This window comes from Molothrus ater, chromosome 3 (genome assembly GCF_012460135.2).
Source record: "Molothrus ater isolate BHLD 08-10-18 breed brown headed cowbird chromosome 3, BPBGC_Mater_1.1, whole genome shotgun sequence".
Taxonomy (NCBI): domain Eukaryota; kingdom Metazoa; phylum Chordata; class Aves; order Passeriformes; family Icteridae; genus Molothrus; species Molothrus ater.
Window position 1 is genome coordinate 27,539,989 of NC_050480.2, and position 15,228 is coordinate 27,555,216.

The 15,228-nt window shown below is 41.4% G+C and overlaps 1 protein-coding gene across 3 annotated transcripts in view; it reads left to right on the forward strand.

The window, feature by feature from the left end:
* Positions 1–15,228, forward strand: part of TTC7A (tetratricopeptide repeat domain 7A) — a 189,361-nt gene that overhangs the window by 127,375 nt on the left and 46,758 nt on the right. For all 3 annotated transcript variants that reach the window (XM_036379594.1, XM_036379593.1, XM_036379595.2), the window contains one exon: positions 3,165–3,367. In XM_036379594.1, coding sequence (XP_036235487.1) covers positions 3,165–3,367 — 203 coding nt within the window. The remainder of the gene's footprint in view (positions 1–3,164; positions 3,368–15,228) is intronic.

Sequence of the window (15,228 nt, forward strand, 5' to 3'; positions counted from 1 at the left end):
TGTCCAGAGATAATAATAGATGAGTGGTACATGCAGGATCATCATCTCTCTGCTCAGTAGCATTCAGAGAGCTTTTAGGTCAAAACAGAATGTGAATTTATTGAAGTTTTTATGGAGATGGTGTTAAGTGAGAGAGAGCAAGGAAGCTTGGTTTTAGATTCAAAGCTCTGAAGAAAGTCAGTACCAAGAACAATCTAGTACAATAATGAGAGGTTCATAAATGGTTTCCCTGAAGCATTGACCCTTTCACAGGATAAGAATTATAGATACTAGATACCTGTGTCAGCATGAGAAGGTATTCTCTGCTTTGAAGTGGAACTGGATGCCAAGTCTCTATAACAGAACTTCCTCACAAGGGCTGCAAATTTGGTTAGATGTTATTTACAGCAAAATTAGCTCATATAAGGAGATAGGCTGATTAATCCAATGGACAGGAAGCTGCTAACCCACATAACATGAAAGCAGGTGTTTCAGTACTTTGAGTACCACTGAGGGTTTTACCATGGTAAATTTAATAGGTCCTTGTTTTTTGAGTTTGATTTCTGCCTCTAGCTGTGTTTTTATTCCATGTTACATAAGCATATCTTGTTAATCTGTAAATAAAATGAGTGTGTAATAGAAGTGAAAAATGAGTTTACAGAAAACACATTTTAATGCAGACCTAAATGATGTCCTCTAATGTCTGTTTTTAGCTGGGTAGCTAAAAATTTTAGCACTCCTTTCCTTTCATAACCGAAAGGCACCCCTCTCATTCTTTTTTATGCAAATTAGGACTCCCACACCATTAAATCATTTTTATTGACTATTGAGCCAGCAAAGAAATGGACTGAACTTTAACACACTACATTACTATACCATAAATACAATTTGTAGTTCTTATTTAGATTCTGTGTTGCTGTACTTCCTCTAAATAATTGTTATTACTGAAGAAGACTTACAGGCACCAGAGAAAGATAAATGCTCTCTATTTTGCATGCATTGAAGCACCATGCATGATTTCGCATCTAAACCCACTTGCTCCCAGTTCCCTTCTGAAATGAAACAAGTCACATGATGCTCTTAGTTGCTAATAGAGCTTTAAGTATGGCAGTATCCAGAACTTCTGCTGACTTCAAACAGTGTCAGGATTTCAGCCCTTCTTTTGTGCTGCTAAGTTTGTGCAAACTTTGGGGATGGAGTGTTCATCTTCAGGCTGTGAAGTGTCACTTTGCACATCCCCAGGCTCATTAATGCCACATGCATGGCGTCAGCTGCTATGCAGCACTTGGCAGGAAAACACTCTGTTCCTTGGAAGTGCAAGGAAAATACTGTCCTCCCACCAATTTTTGCATAAGGCTGTGCACATATTCAGCTTGACAAGGTACATGGCCTTGCCTTCTGTTATTATAGATAGCTGCAGCCTCTTGGAGCCAAGGGAAGGGATGCATGCAGAGATTTTATGATCAACCAGGAAGAAATGTGTATGAGTCATTCTGAAAGAGTATAACTCTTCTGAAGGAACTAATATTTTGCTCATGTTGACAGCCTTGGAGAATGACATTTATCTTGTACCACAACCTAGGGATGGCTGAGAAATATTCAAGCATTTTCTCAACAATGTCTCACCCTTCTTCTGGAAAGGTCACCTCAGAAGCAGAAGGGTGTTCAGCCTTGCTATCATTTCACTACAGAGTCATTTTTGGTGTGCCAGTAGAAATGCACTTATGATCCCAGTCTCATAGGCCGAGGTGGAGCCTTCCTGTGGTCAGGCAGGGGACTGCCTTTGAGATGCTTCCCTGCTCACCTCTAGCAGGCTCCACGTCACCAAGCCAAGTCCCCACAGTCATCTGGGTCTCCCAGTGCTTCAAAATTGCAGAGTTTCAAAGATATTCAAGAGGAATTTTCACTCTAATTTCCCCCCTCACAGGACACTTCCTAAGTATATTCACTGCCATAAAAAGTCAGGACATTTAAGGTTGTGTCTAATTTCAGAATTGTTATTCTAAATTTAGAGCCTGAATTAGTAATTTTGAATTGGACTCTTGAACTGTCAATACTTACTGCATGACATCAGTTAAAAAAAATGAGAGAGACACTGAGTTTTTGCAGTGAGAGCATGTAGAACACAGGTTATGGGCCAAAGAGCAATGTCTGCCTGTATGAAGAGAATTATTTTATCTACATGCATGCTTACATGTGTGTGTATATGTATATATATTTAAAAACAGTTTCCCTTTTCAATTACATGTGGCAGTGAAAACTGAGTATCACTTTTTGACCTTTTGAAAGAATTAGAATATTTCAGTTGGAAGGGATCTACAACAATTATCCAGTCCAACACCACAATTATCTAGTCCAAATCCTGAGAAATGTTAAAGTTCAACCACGAGATATGTTATGAAATTTATCATGAGACATTATTTTATTAACAAGTTGACATTCAAACACGTAAATATGCCTGTTACATCTTTTTTTCTGAGCAAACCACTAAGATAGTTACTGATAGTTCAAGAAAGTAAGTGAGCAGTCTCTTCCAAGAGCTGTATTTTGTTTTTTCTGTAATGTATGAGGATGTAAATGGGCGAATACACAATATAAATAAGTCTATATTACAAGAGTCTTTTGATTTTAACAGTCTGAAAAATTGAGACAGTTGTCTCATAAACTTGCCAAATAAGAAGAGAAAAACACTTAGTCATCTTTTTAAATGGGAATGTAATCTCCTAAGTAAATTATCTAGTGTCCAGCTCAGATGTGTCCTATTACTCTGACATTTTTGAAGTTCTCAGTAGACAGTGATAGCTTACTCTGTTCTTTTTTCTCCACCAGATTATTTGGAAATACCTCTGATGACTCCAAGTAGCCTCCTTAGGGCTCAATTCAGCACTATTTACCTTCCCAGTGGAGGAATCCTTAAGGCCTTTGTCAGGACACCACCCAAAGGTGTCCATGAACATCTGTATAGTTCCCTTAGCATTAGGAGAAGATACATTCAGTGGATCCAGTCATGATAATAAGCACTAACCATAGTACTAAGCATTGTGCAGGATCACGGCCTCATGTTTTAATATGCTTAAGTCAGATGATATATAATTAATATGAAGAAAGGTCTCTGCTTCGTTTCATCTAATGGCAGGGTGTTCTTTGCTTTATTTTTATGGCTTGGTGTTTTGTTTTTCCTTCAGCTGAACTCTTCCTGGAACAGCAGCATCTCAAAGAAGCAGGCTTTTGTACCCAGGAGGCAGCTAGTCTTTTCCCCACATCTCATGCTGTACTGTACATGCGTGGGAGGCTTGCAGAGATGAAAGGCAATTTGGAGGAGGCTAAGCAATTGTATGATGAAGCGCTCACCGTGAATCCAGCTGGAGTGGAAATTATGCACAGCCTGGTGAGTTTGCAGGGGCTCAGCTCCATTATAGTATTTATGTTCCTGATTAACTGTAATAAAAGGGGAGAGGGCTTATGCTTGCTCTGGATGCCATTGTCTTCCTAATCCTGAGAGCAAGTGACCGTTCCAAGAATAAATTGGGTAGTTTGAACCTCTATTTTAAGACTGGATTGAATTTTTAACTAATTAGGACTTGTGTCAAAAGTAAATCTTTTAATTGACAAAGGCTGATACTTTTGGGAGTCAACTCACTTACATTGTCTTTGCTGCTTTTCCTACTAACTGTTTTGCTTTTTAAATAAGCAGTACACTGATGTTAGAAGGATCTAAAGAACTTAATCACTAAAGAGAGATAGATGGATGGATAGAGAGATATAGGATTTGTAAAACTTGGGCTGGTTTCTTTTGTCTGTTAAAATCAAGATAAACTATGAGTTTACAATAAATGAATCTGTTACTGTTATAAGCTGCAGCTTAGTTCCAGCCTTGTGTAGGGGCAGGGACTCCACACTTGTGGGGTTTTTTTTGGTAACACTCCTACCCAGCAAGTATTCTTTTTCTCTGTGGCACCAAGCCCAAAACTGTTTTCCAGACACTGGGCCTAGAGCTTAATAACAATAATAATTATACAGGGAGCTTTGTGGAAGACCAAAAGCCAGTTCTCGTGTGAAATCAGAGCAGTTAATCATGTTTCATCAATGCTGTGTCTTGTTAACTGTAGCCCTTACCAGGTCTCTCTCAGTAATTTTAGAAGTTTGTCTTGACTAACCTAATTTTTACAGGAATTCTATATCCATTTGACTGCTTAGTGTCTTTGCTAGCATATTTGTATCTCCTGGCATAAATTTGGTCCTGATGAGGTTTGCTGACAACTCCAAAACTGAAGGGGTATCAGTGTACAAGACATCAAATGTTAAGTGAAGTTACAATTAACAAAAATAGTAGAACCTACAGGCAAAGGGCAAGATATTTGATAATAATAAATGTTCAGTACAAAAATAGCAAACGAATAGCTGGTGCATGTCAGGAGAACATTGCAAGGCTGCTGTACACATGTCAGGCTTATACAGGGCAATAATATAACTTTGTTGTTGTGATACAGCCTTCACAAATTCACTCAGTAAAAACCAAGCTAGATGGAATGATGTTCCTTGCTCTGTCATAATCTAAGAGAAGTTGTTGATACCAGAGAAGCCATCAAATTAGGTGCCAACACGATACTAATAGCTCTCATTTTTGTCTTATTTTATGGACATAACCACATTCTGAGTCTTCACATTTCAGTTGCTTGCAATTTTCTGAAACTATAGTAACGTGGAATAAAAGTTTCCAAGGTGCGTATCTTAGATGTTCTGGCCCAGTTTATTTCAGAAAATGTCATTCCAACATGGCTTTGCTGTTTCTGAAAAGGAGGCTAAAGAGGAGGCCTTAAAAGCTTCTGCAATATCTTCTTTATGGTGCCATGTTATATCTGGGTTTTGTCAGGATTGGGTAACATATGAATGCTTTTTACCGTAATCTTTCCTAGGTTATCCAAGTTGTAACCTTTAAAAAACACACATATGCTTAGTAGGTAAGTATTTCTGAAAGTTTTAAGGAGTCTGTGAATGCTTGTTCCCCTCAAACTCCAGTAATTTTCAAGAAGGGCAAGAGAATGACTCTTGTAACTACAGGCCTGTCTGTAGTTAGCAGTCTCACTTCAGTGACTGGTAAAATGATAGACATTATTCCAGGAGGTATTGAAAAACACCTGAAAGGCAGTGCCATCATTGGGCACAGCCAGCATGGGTTCATGAGGGCCCCTGTCCCAGGGCCACCCTGGGTGTACATGCAGCATGGGGCATGAGGGGCTGGAAAGCTGCTTCACAGAAAGGGACCTGAGCTCCTGCTCAGTGATGAGGTGAACCTGAGCCAGCAGGGCCCTGGCAGCCAGGAGGGCCAACCCTGTCCTGGGGGGCAGCAGGGACATCATCACAGCTGGGCAAGGGAGGGGATTGTCCTGCTCTGCTCTGGGCTGGGGCAGCCTCACCTCCAGTGCTGGGGGCAGTTTGGGGTGCCCCAGTGTTAGAAGGGAATTAAACTCTTAGAGAGTGTCCAAAGGAGGGCAGCCAAAACAGGGAAGGTCTTGAAGGGAAGCCATATGAGGAGCAGCTGAGGTCACTTGGTCTGTTCAGCCTGGAGAAGAGGAGACTGGGGACAGCATTTACAACTTCCTCATGAGAGCCAGAGGAGGGGCAGGCACTGATCTCTCTCTGTGGTGACAGTGACAGGACCTGAGGGAATGGCCTGAAGTTGTGTCAGGGAGGGTTAGGTTGGATATAAGGGAAAGATTATTCACCCAGAGGATGATTGGGCCCTGGAATGGCATCCCAGAGAAGTGGTCACAGCACTGAGCCTGCCAGAGTTCAGGAAGCAATTGGACAATGCTCTCAGACACATGGTGTGACTCTTGGGGCTGCCTTGTGTGAGACCAAGAGACGGTCTTGGTGATTCTTGTGGGTCCCTTCCAGTTCAGAGTATTCCATGATGATGTTTTAGTCAAGGGATGGATGTAAAATTCAGAAGAGCTGAAAAAGACAGTAAGATGAGAAATTTGGGGGCAGATACCCAGTCTGTAAGCAAGTAGGCAAGAGGAAAGTGAAAAAGTGAGTGAAATACAGATAGATAGAAAATAGGGTTAGATAGATAATGCCAGATAGGACTCGATAACTAAGAAGACACATGGATGGAGGGGTGGGCATGCTGGAAAGAGTGAATTAAAGAGGTCAGTCTTAGGAGAATGACAAAGGGGCAGGAACCTGTAAGAGTACTTTCTTTCCATGCCCTTCAGTCTCCTTAAGATTCTGAATCTTCCCATCCTGGTGCCAGCAAATATCAGTGAAAATCACTTGCTTAAGATGTACCTCACCTCCTTTAACTTGGGCCTGCTGCAGACTGTGGTTCACACCTGTTGGCTAAGATAGCAGAGGTCTGGTCTATCCCTGCTGATATGAATCATGGCAGTAGTTATATGGTGCCACATAATGGCATTCCTTTATGTGCTTTTCCAAAAGCTAGGAAATTGCACATAACAAGTTAGAAGCATCTGATGAGCAGTATAGAAATGTCTGTAAAGAAATTAATCATTCTGCCTTCAGAATAGAGCTGGAATAATGTGCAGTAAACAAGGCTTTTAGGGCTATACATCAAATAAAAAGGGCGAAAATAAAATATTGAATGGCTGCTAGCTAAGTGATTTTGTCCTGTGTTCTGAATGAGACACTGTCCCCATGGAGAACTTAAGACTGGGTTTATGCAATTGAGGATGTAATTTGACAAGTGGTAAATTCTGAATCTCCTCAAGGCCATCAGAAGAAAACTGAATGTCTTTCTGAAATGTATGTATTAGCCAAGTACTAGCTGTACTTTTATTAAAAATACAAGTTTTTGAGCACAGTATGTTCAGTCCCCTACCAGAGAGAAATATATGTCTTGGATTATGCAAGAGGGCAAACTAGATTATGAGCTAGATCCACAGGGTTTGAAATGATGCAAGACACGTCCACAGGCAGATGTAATTGAATTCACACATGTTTCTGTGCTGGTCCCCTCAGTTTGAATACATTGTTTTCCCACTCTAGTAGTACTGTTGTGGATATGTAATAATTTAGAGAAAGAGGAACTGCTTGTGAGAATTGCTTTTTGACTTGGTACAATTGCCATCCAACTGACCTAGTTCACTTTAAGGGAGAGCTCTGCTGTAGACAGTGCCGAGCCTCCCTGGTGCATCAGCATCAATTAGCAAAGTAGTCATGTCTCTTCCCCTGGGCTCTTGGAACTGGGCTGTCAAAGTTATATTTGGAAAATTCCAACCTGAAGAGTGTTGCTGGCTTTAAATGAAGGGCACAGATCTAGCAATGAATGAGTCCATTGGGTGTCAGTAACTTCACCTTTACCCAGGGTAGAGTCACCACCATAATACACACAAGCTGTCTCTGCACAGCTGAAAATGGCTGTGTTTTGCTGTGACTGTAGGGTGTTTACAATAGCAGTCAAATCAGCATGCTTTCCATACAAAGCACGCTGCAGCATGGCAGAGCAGCACCATACAGCAGCACTGCAGTGCCAAGAGTGTCCCAGGGGGTGGGTGCCATGCTTCATCCGAGGGGCCTTTGGCACTTTGTGTCCAGTGCTGTGGTTGGGAAACCACAGGCACTTGGAAAATCCCACACACAGCAGCTGTGCTGCTTCCTGTAACACTTGCAGTTTCTGAGTGATGTCACAGGATCCTTAAGCCTGGATCAGGAATCCAGCATTGGCCTTTTCAGACTAAGTACTACTGACTAATACCTAAACTAAGGAAGTATATTTGTTGAGGAATTTTGTTTTCATTTGAAAAAGACACACAGAATCAGTTTTCAGGGCTATTTGAAGCATAATCCTGGTGAGGTGAGCAGCTACTCCTTTGATTAGAGAGCTGTTGGCTGCCAGAAACAGTTAGCTTGGGTCGGCCCCTAAAAATTGTACATCCTGCGAGACCATAGTTTCTTTAATAAATACAACTTGCTAGGGTTCTTTTTCCACATTGCTCCTGATGCCATCTCAAAAATTTCTGTCATCCCTTCCTTTATTAGAAAAGCTCTGTTTCCTTCTTCCCTTTCACGGGGTCCTTCTGGGGCCTGCTTGCACGGGTCATAGAGCATTTCTCCCTTCTGGGGGCTGATGGAGTTTCTACTAAGCAGGTATCTTTGCTGCTCTGGAAACAAGGGCTTAGTCCATATCTCCTTGTCTTACACTGTGACCTGTGACAGCACATTCTACAACCAAATAACTATGGCTTTCTTCAGTATGTACCAAATTTGGTTATATAACATCATGTAATACACAGCTTTGGGATGGTGATAACAAAATTGACATGTGCCCAACCAAGTCAGAAAATATAAGCTGGGGCAGATGACACCTCCTTTTAAAGCAATACACAAATCACCTACCTGTATGTAGCTAGAGAAAGACACTGAAATTTGTTAGTTCCCAGCCACTGTGCATTCAATACCATTCTCACTTTTGATTCGGAGGAGGAGAAAATCAATGCCAGCACGTTGGATTTGAGTCCGAAACTCTGTATGTGATATTGCAAGTTAAACTAAACATGTACTGAGATATTTGGAAGACTCCTGCCCAGCATGCATCTCACACAACACTTTGTCAAGTCACAGCAATTCTCAACATGTTTTAGATCAGGGAAGAGAAAGAGTTGTAAATTTAACGGAAGGAAATGGGCACCCTCATCTCCATCACTGTGCGAGATTTAATGAAAACAATAAAAATACCATCAAAACAAAGCAAAAAATTGCTTGACTCGTACTTGGATATTACTGAATGCAATGGAAAACTGTAATGATTTCTTATTTCTCTTGAAGGCTGGGGCAAGGGCAGTAAGATTGGTGTCGGAGTGCAGTGTAGCTGTCTGTACTACCTCATCCCTATCCTTGATAGCAAAACAAAGCTGCTATATATTGAGTTTTGCTCATAATGTGTCCTTGGTCTGTTGTGATCACATGAATGGGTGGAAAACAAGATCTGGTGAACACATTTGATTTGCTCCATAACGAAATCAAAGAGAATACACAGCTAACAGAGGTTGTGCTAATCATGAGAGTTGTTCCTTGGCTGTCATCTGCACCACGAAACGTAAGGTTGGCAGCCATTCAGGAAGGGTTCACAGTCACAGAGTCACAACTGAAGCTGGAAAAACAAACTGGATTTAAGTCACCTAAGCTGGGCCAACAAATTGACTGTAGGCTGTTTGGTGACCATCATTTTCCAAGATTAGTGTAGATTGTGGCCTTGCCACAGGAAGACATGGTTATTGTCTGGGAGAAGTTCTTTATGGTAAATGCAGTTGGGGACATAGTACCCACATACCAGAATCACAGGATGGTTGAGGTTGGAAGGGATCTTGCGAGATCTTCTAGTCCAACTCCAGCTCCCTCCTTAACAGGTTCAGCTAGAGCAGGGTACCAGGACCATGTCCAGCTGGGCAAGTTGCTCCAAGGATGGAGCAACCTCTGTGCAATCTCTTCCACTGTTTAATCACCCTTACAGTAAACAAACCTTTGAGTAATGTTTAAATGGAATTTCTTGTGTTTCTGTTTGTGCCCTTTCAGTCATGGGATATCCCTGAGAAGTTCTAAGAGGTTTCACTTCTTTGCACCTTACCATCAGGTATTTAACTGTACTGATAAGATCTCCCCTCTCTCCTACAAGGCTGAGCAGTGCCAGCTCTCAGCTTCTCCTTGTATGACAGATGCTCCAGTTCCTTGCTGATCTCGATGCCCCTTTGCCTGGACTCTCTCCAGTGTGTCCATGTCTTCCTTGTACTGGAGAGCCCAGAACTGGACACAGTACTCTGGGTGTGGCCTCACCAGGGCTGAGTGGAGGTGCAGGATGAACTCCCTCAACCTTTGGCAGCACTCTTCCTAAAGAAGCCCAGGATACTGTGAGCTGCCTTTGCTGCAAGGGCACATTGCTGGCCCATGGCCAGCTGCTTGTTCTCCAAGTCCTTTTCTGCAAAGCTGTGTTTCATCCAGCCATCACCCCCCCTCCCCAAAGTGAACCTGAAGCTATTACTAGGAATTTTTTCTGCAAGTACATACTAAACATAAAATTGGCATGACTGTATCAGGTCAGCCAGAGGTTCAACTACTCCTTCTCACCACAGCAGCAAAGTGCCTAGGAAAGAATGAGGCCAGGGCAGGCATACGTGGTACTTCTGAGGTTAGGACTTAGCTTGGGGACATCCCAAAGTAGAGGTGGATTGTACTTGCATAGTAATTCCCAGTGGATTTTTTCCTACATGAGCTTGTCTTGAGCCTGTGTTAGAGCTTTCATCATCCACAATACCCTTTGGCAAGGAGACCCACAGGTCTCTTTTCTGCTGTACAAAGAACTGCCAAATTCTCTATGTTCTTGATGCAGCTCTTCTTAGCCACACTGATGCACCCTATTCTCACTTTGGAAGACATACCTTACTCCTGATTCTTATTCATCCCCTTCCCATTACTGATTTTGCAGGTATCTGTCACTGAACCAGTTCCATTCCTTTCATTATTGCTGTTACCTCTCTCTGAACTTCTTTTCTTTTTAAGATGAGCAGGCTAGAGCAAATAATGGATTTACAGAAAAATAGCTTAGCTTCAAAGGTAGTGGTTTAGATTCAGTGTTTAAAAAAACCTTCTCCACCCCTTAGTCTTTTACTCATGTAATTATATCTATATCCATTTTCATAGAAATACTAGAAATAGTGTTCTATTTCAGCTGGTTTGTATTAACCCGATCTTTTATCAAAGCTCTGTTTCTATCTCCTCATGCCTGTAGGGGCTGGATTTTATTTTCTGAGTGGTCAGCATCTCTGATGAATGTGTGGTTATAAATAATAGCAGTAAGCAGTGTAACACCTGTCTCAGGTCCTTGCAGAGATGTCAGTGTCCCAGTCTGTGAGTACAATGTAGCCAGCAAGTGTGCAGTTCTAGTCTTTGCTAGATAGATATATATACACACAATTCATTTTGCTTGCCAGAGACATCCTTTTAGCTGGCAGAACACAAATCTTGCTCTGCTGGTAATGCTAGAAGCTGAAGAGCTTGATTGAGAACAGATTTCTTATAGATTATGTTCCTTTTGCCCAAGATAAGTGCATGGCTCTTGATTAGATTTGAGTCTTTAAAAACTATATGATGCTTTATTTAAATCTTCTGCTCTTATTTATTCAGTGGGGTGCAAGGGCTGAATAAAAAGAAAAAGACTTTACAAAGTCTTGGACTGTTTAATTTGCCTTCATTGTGTACTTAGAATGCAATTTCACGTTCATTTTAGTAGAAGAGTCAACCTATTGTCTCCAGACTCGCCTTTGGTAGCATCAGGGTAATTTGAAGACTACAGTTTCTGCTGATTAGTACATGGAAATGAATTATTTCTGTTCATTTATTTCGTTTTACCTCACAGTATGGTGCATGCATCCTTGTTTTCAAAGGCATCCATTCATGTAATAAAACATGGCTTGATTGCTTAATATTTTCAAGGATGACATGCGTTACTTCCTTGGGGATTTGTTTCTTGCTGCCATGCAGTAATGGTATAAATCACAGGGCAGATTCTCTGCATGGGTAGATTATCATGGCTCCATCATACCAAGGTCTGTATGTCTTGTAAGGTAGCTAGGATGCTAATTAAAACCATTTTTACCTTGAATACTGAAATTGGAATGCATTCTATGTTTAAATGTGAGAACATAGAGCTTAGTTGTCACATTAATTGAGTTATTTATCTTCTTAGGAGCTGTTTTGTGGGTGTAGTTTACCCAGTCTGTTGCCTATTTTGTAGATAGGTATGCTGTGGTCTGTTTCTATTTTCTAGAGACATTTCTTGCTCAGTTTTTTGTATTTGTGTACAGAGAATTGAACATGGCAATTAAAATGCATGCCCCAGTCGCTAGGACAACTATGCATTTGTCCTGAGTGTAATTAGGTGGATAATTGTGTCTGGAGAGACACAGTGAATGACCTGTTTTTGTCTGTTCTGGAGAGGCTTCTTCCTGCTGCTCCCCTTGCTCCTGTTTAGGCAAAGGCAGTAAGCAGAGTTAAGGACGGCAATTTTGAGGAATTGGACAGTTGTAGTACTTTTGTGATACTGAAAAATAGTTTTCATTATCACAGCTACTACTTAAGAGGAATCTTTGAGAAACTGCTGTCATAAGAACTTGAATTGCAGTAGGTAGTGCCTGTAAAATAATTTTTAGCTATTCTTTAGCATACAAAACCACTGAAGATTTACTCATAATACTTTCTAAGGGTCTGGGGTTTTTTTCTTAATACACATATACTTTACATTCATTATTTTAAATATTTTTGTATGGTGTCAGATGTAAAATGTAAAGCAGAATGTAACACCTGCTTCAAGAGACAGTTATTTTAAGGTTTGAAGGTATGTATTGACTACAGTTTTTTATTGCATGCTGTCTGTGTGATCCTAGGTTGGTGTGGCTTATGAGTTATTGCAAAAATGCATAGAAACAGAAATATACCAACCAATACTGCATGTTAAGGTACCTCAGATACTCCCTATAGCATATCCTCCACACCTGAGCTGTGCTGCTGGGGCTGTGTGGGGGTGCTGCTGCAGAGGGCATCTCTTGGTGTCTCAGAAAGAGACACACACAGCACCCAAAGCAAATGTTTGAGAGCAGGCGAGCTCCAGGTTTCTCTTCCCAAGCTGAGCACCGTTTCCTGGTATTTATCAAAGCACTTCAGGCTGGGGTTTGCTACTGTTGTGCAACAGGGTGTGCCTTTCTCTTGCAGGGAGCAAAGAGCTGCAACTCCGTCATTTTCCATTGAAGGCAATTCAGTGGAGAGGCTGGAGAGGAGGTGGAGCCCTGGCTCTCACCACCGCTGGCACGGCCAGCCCTGCTGCACTTTCAGCTCTGATTATGTGTCACACTTTACTCTAAACCTCTGTAAAACAGGGATGAAGCTACTAATCTACTTCATCTGGGGTTTGTGGAGCTTAATTAATATCTGCACATACTTTCAGATGACAGACACACTGTAAGCGCAAAATCTTATTTATTCTAATTGTATGTCTAGATGCCTTTATTCATGGGGGATTTTGGACCACAAATTATTTTAGACAAAGTACTGCAACTGTTCAGCACAAATGATATGCTTTACAGCCTTGAGCACCCTCATGTCCCTAACTGTAAAGTAGTGGTGAAAACATCATTGTGGTGGGAGTGGGATTTAGGAGGCAGATCTGCAAACTCTTTCTTCCTCTGGCAAGGATTTTTTTTTCATTAGAGGAATCTGCTGTGCCTGACATTGTTAGAGTGGTGCTGTGAAGGACAGAGTAAAACAGCAGCAAATGTGACTCTGAGGACTTTCTAGCACAGCCCTCTCCTCTTCCTGGGGATAAGATATGACAACGCCTGCAAAAAATAGCTTTTTGCAGGGGGAGGGAGGGTACTTCCTTTCTCTGGCAGTGAATGTATCTTCCTGCTCTGCAAATTCAGTACAAGCAGACCATCCTTGTACCAGTACAGGTCTGCAGTTTTTCCCTGGTGAGAAAGGGGTTGGATTTTTTAAGGGAGACATGACAGACCTAAAGGTAGAAGCAACATTAGAATAACAGTCATTACAAGCAATTCCAAAAATGGAGCAACCTTGAATGAAGTGCCTTTTTTTTTCCTTTTCCTTCCTTAAGTAAGTAATAGTGACAGTCAACAGGAGATTTGAGCCACCCAGAGGAAGACCAGTGACGTCTTCTGCCCTGCAGCTCTGAGAGCTGCAGACACTGGGACTCTCTTAGGTCTACCTAATATGGAGTGCACAAGAAAACACTGCAAGGGTGAATTTCCTAAGTCCTAATATCCAGCAGGATATTTTTGGACTGCTCTGATAGTACAGAACATTTAAACATTTCAGCCCACCCCATAAGTTTTCCCTCCATGTGGTTAAGTCCCTATATGCCGTGAAGAATTTTTCTCACTGCTTTTATTTCTGTTCAATGCACTGCATTTCTCCAGTACATTTGGAGAGCAGGCAGATGGTGATATATAGGTGCATAAGAGAGGAGGGGAGGGGAAAGAATTGGAAGGAACAGAAGAGACAGAAAAAAGCATAGACTGCTGCTTACTTTAAAAATACCAGGATAACGCATTGACCATTCAGAGACAGTTAAAATCACTTTCTTCTTCTTCCATTAGCTGTTCCATAGGATGTTTCTTCCTTTTTCATCTCTCTCGACCTTGTAGATCTCTGCAGGATATGAACCCAACCTTGATTTGCCCCAGATGACTCTTTCAATGCTATTTATTTGCTATTTTATCAAATAAAGGTAAAATTCACTAAGAATCTTAAGTGAACTTAGGTCAGAAGCTTGTTCCAGTGGTGTGGAGGGAGTATCTGAAAGCAATAGAAGAGAAAATCCAGGACCAAGAAATTGGAGGAAGTCCTCAGCCCTTTGGAAAACTCAATTCCTGAGTCAGGAACTTACTATACATTTCCTGTTTGCTCTTTGCAACATGTAAAATTGTGCATTTTTAATGGGTTTTTTACATTTTGCCTCTTGTTTCTTTCCTCTTATCCTTCCTTGTGCTTCTATAAAGCTCTAGTCTATCAATGAGCTGCTGTTTAATATTGCTAATGTGACTTTTGCCTATGTTTTCCCCAAGGTAGTTGAGAGAATCTTTGGCTGGGAAAAGATGGAGTGCAGGGGAGAAGTCACAGAGAAATGAAAGGCCTGTGATCATCAGGGATGGGCAAGAGAGAGCTTGACTTGTCAGGATAATAAAACAAAGGCTGGGAAGGGATACATCTGCTACTCTCTGCAGATCCATGTGGGAACAAAGAGGGAATGCTGTGGGGAGAGGAAAGCTGCATCAGAGGAGGCAGCTTTGTCTGCTCTAAGTTGCTGCTCTAAGTCTCACCCCTCTGATACTGGACTTGATCAAGATACGAAGGAGAGACTGGATCATCCCAAAAGTAGGGCTTAACCAAACCCAAATTAGTGGTTGCCGATTCAGGCTGCCCAGCCCACCAGTGACTGAATTACTAATGTACCTGTGACCTTAAATGAAGAATATCCAGCTAAAAGTGTTTTACAGGCCTACCTGCTGTCCTGCCTTCCTGTTTTCGTTTTCTGCTGAAGAACTTCTATTCCCAGAAGCATTTTATAATTATTTTGCTGTTGATTATTTTTTATATTAGAGGTGGAGTTTGAATGTTAGTAGGGCTTCCCTGGGATGCAGCCCTGACTTCCATTTTTTATATATATTTTTAATGAGTTGTCAAGTGTCTAGTGTGTTGTGAAGTGGATTGATGGATGTAGCT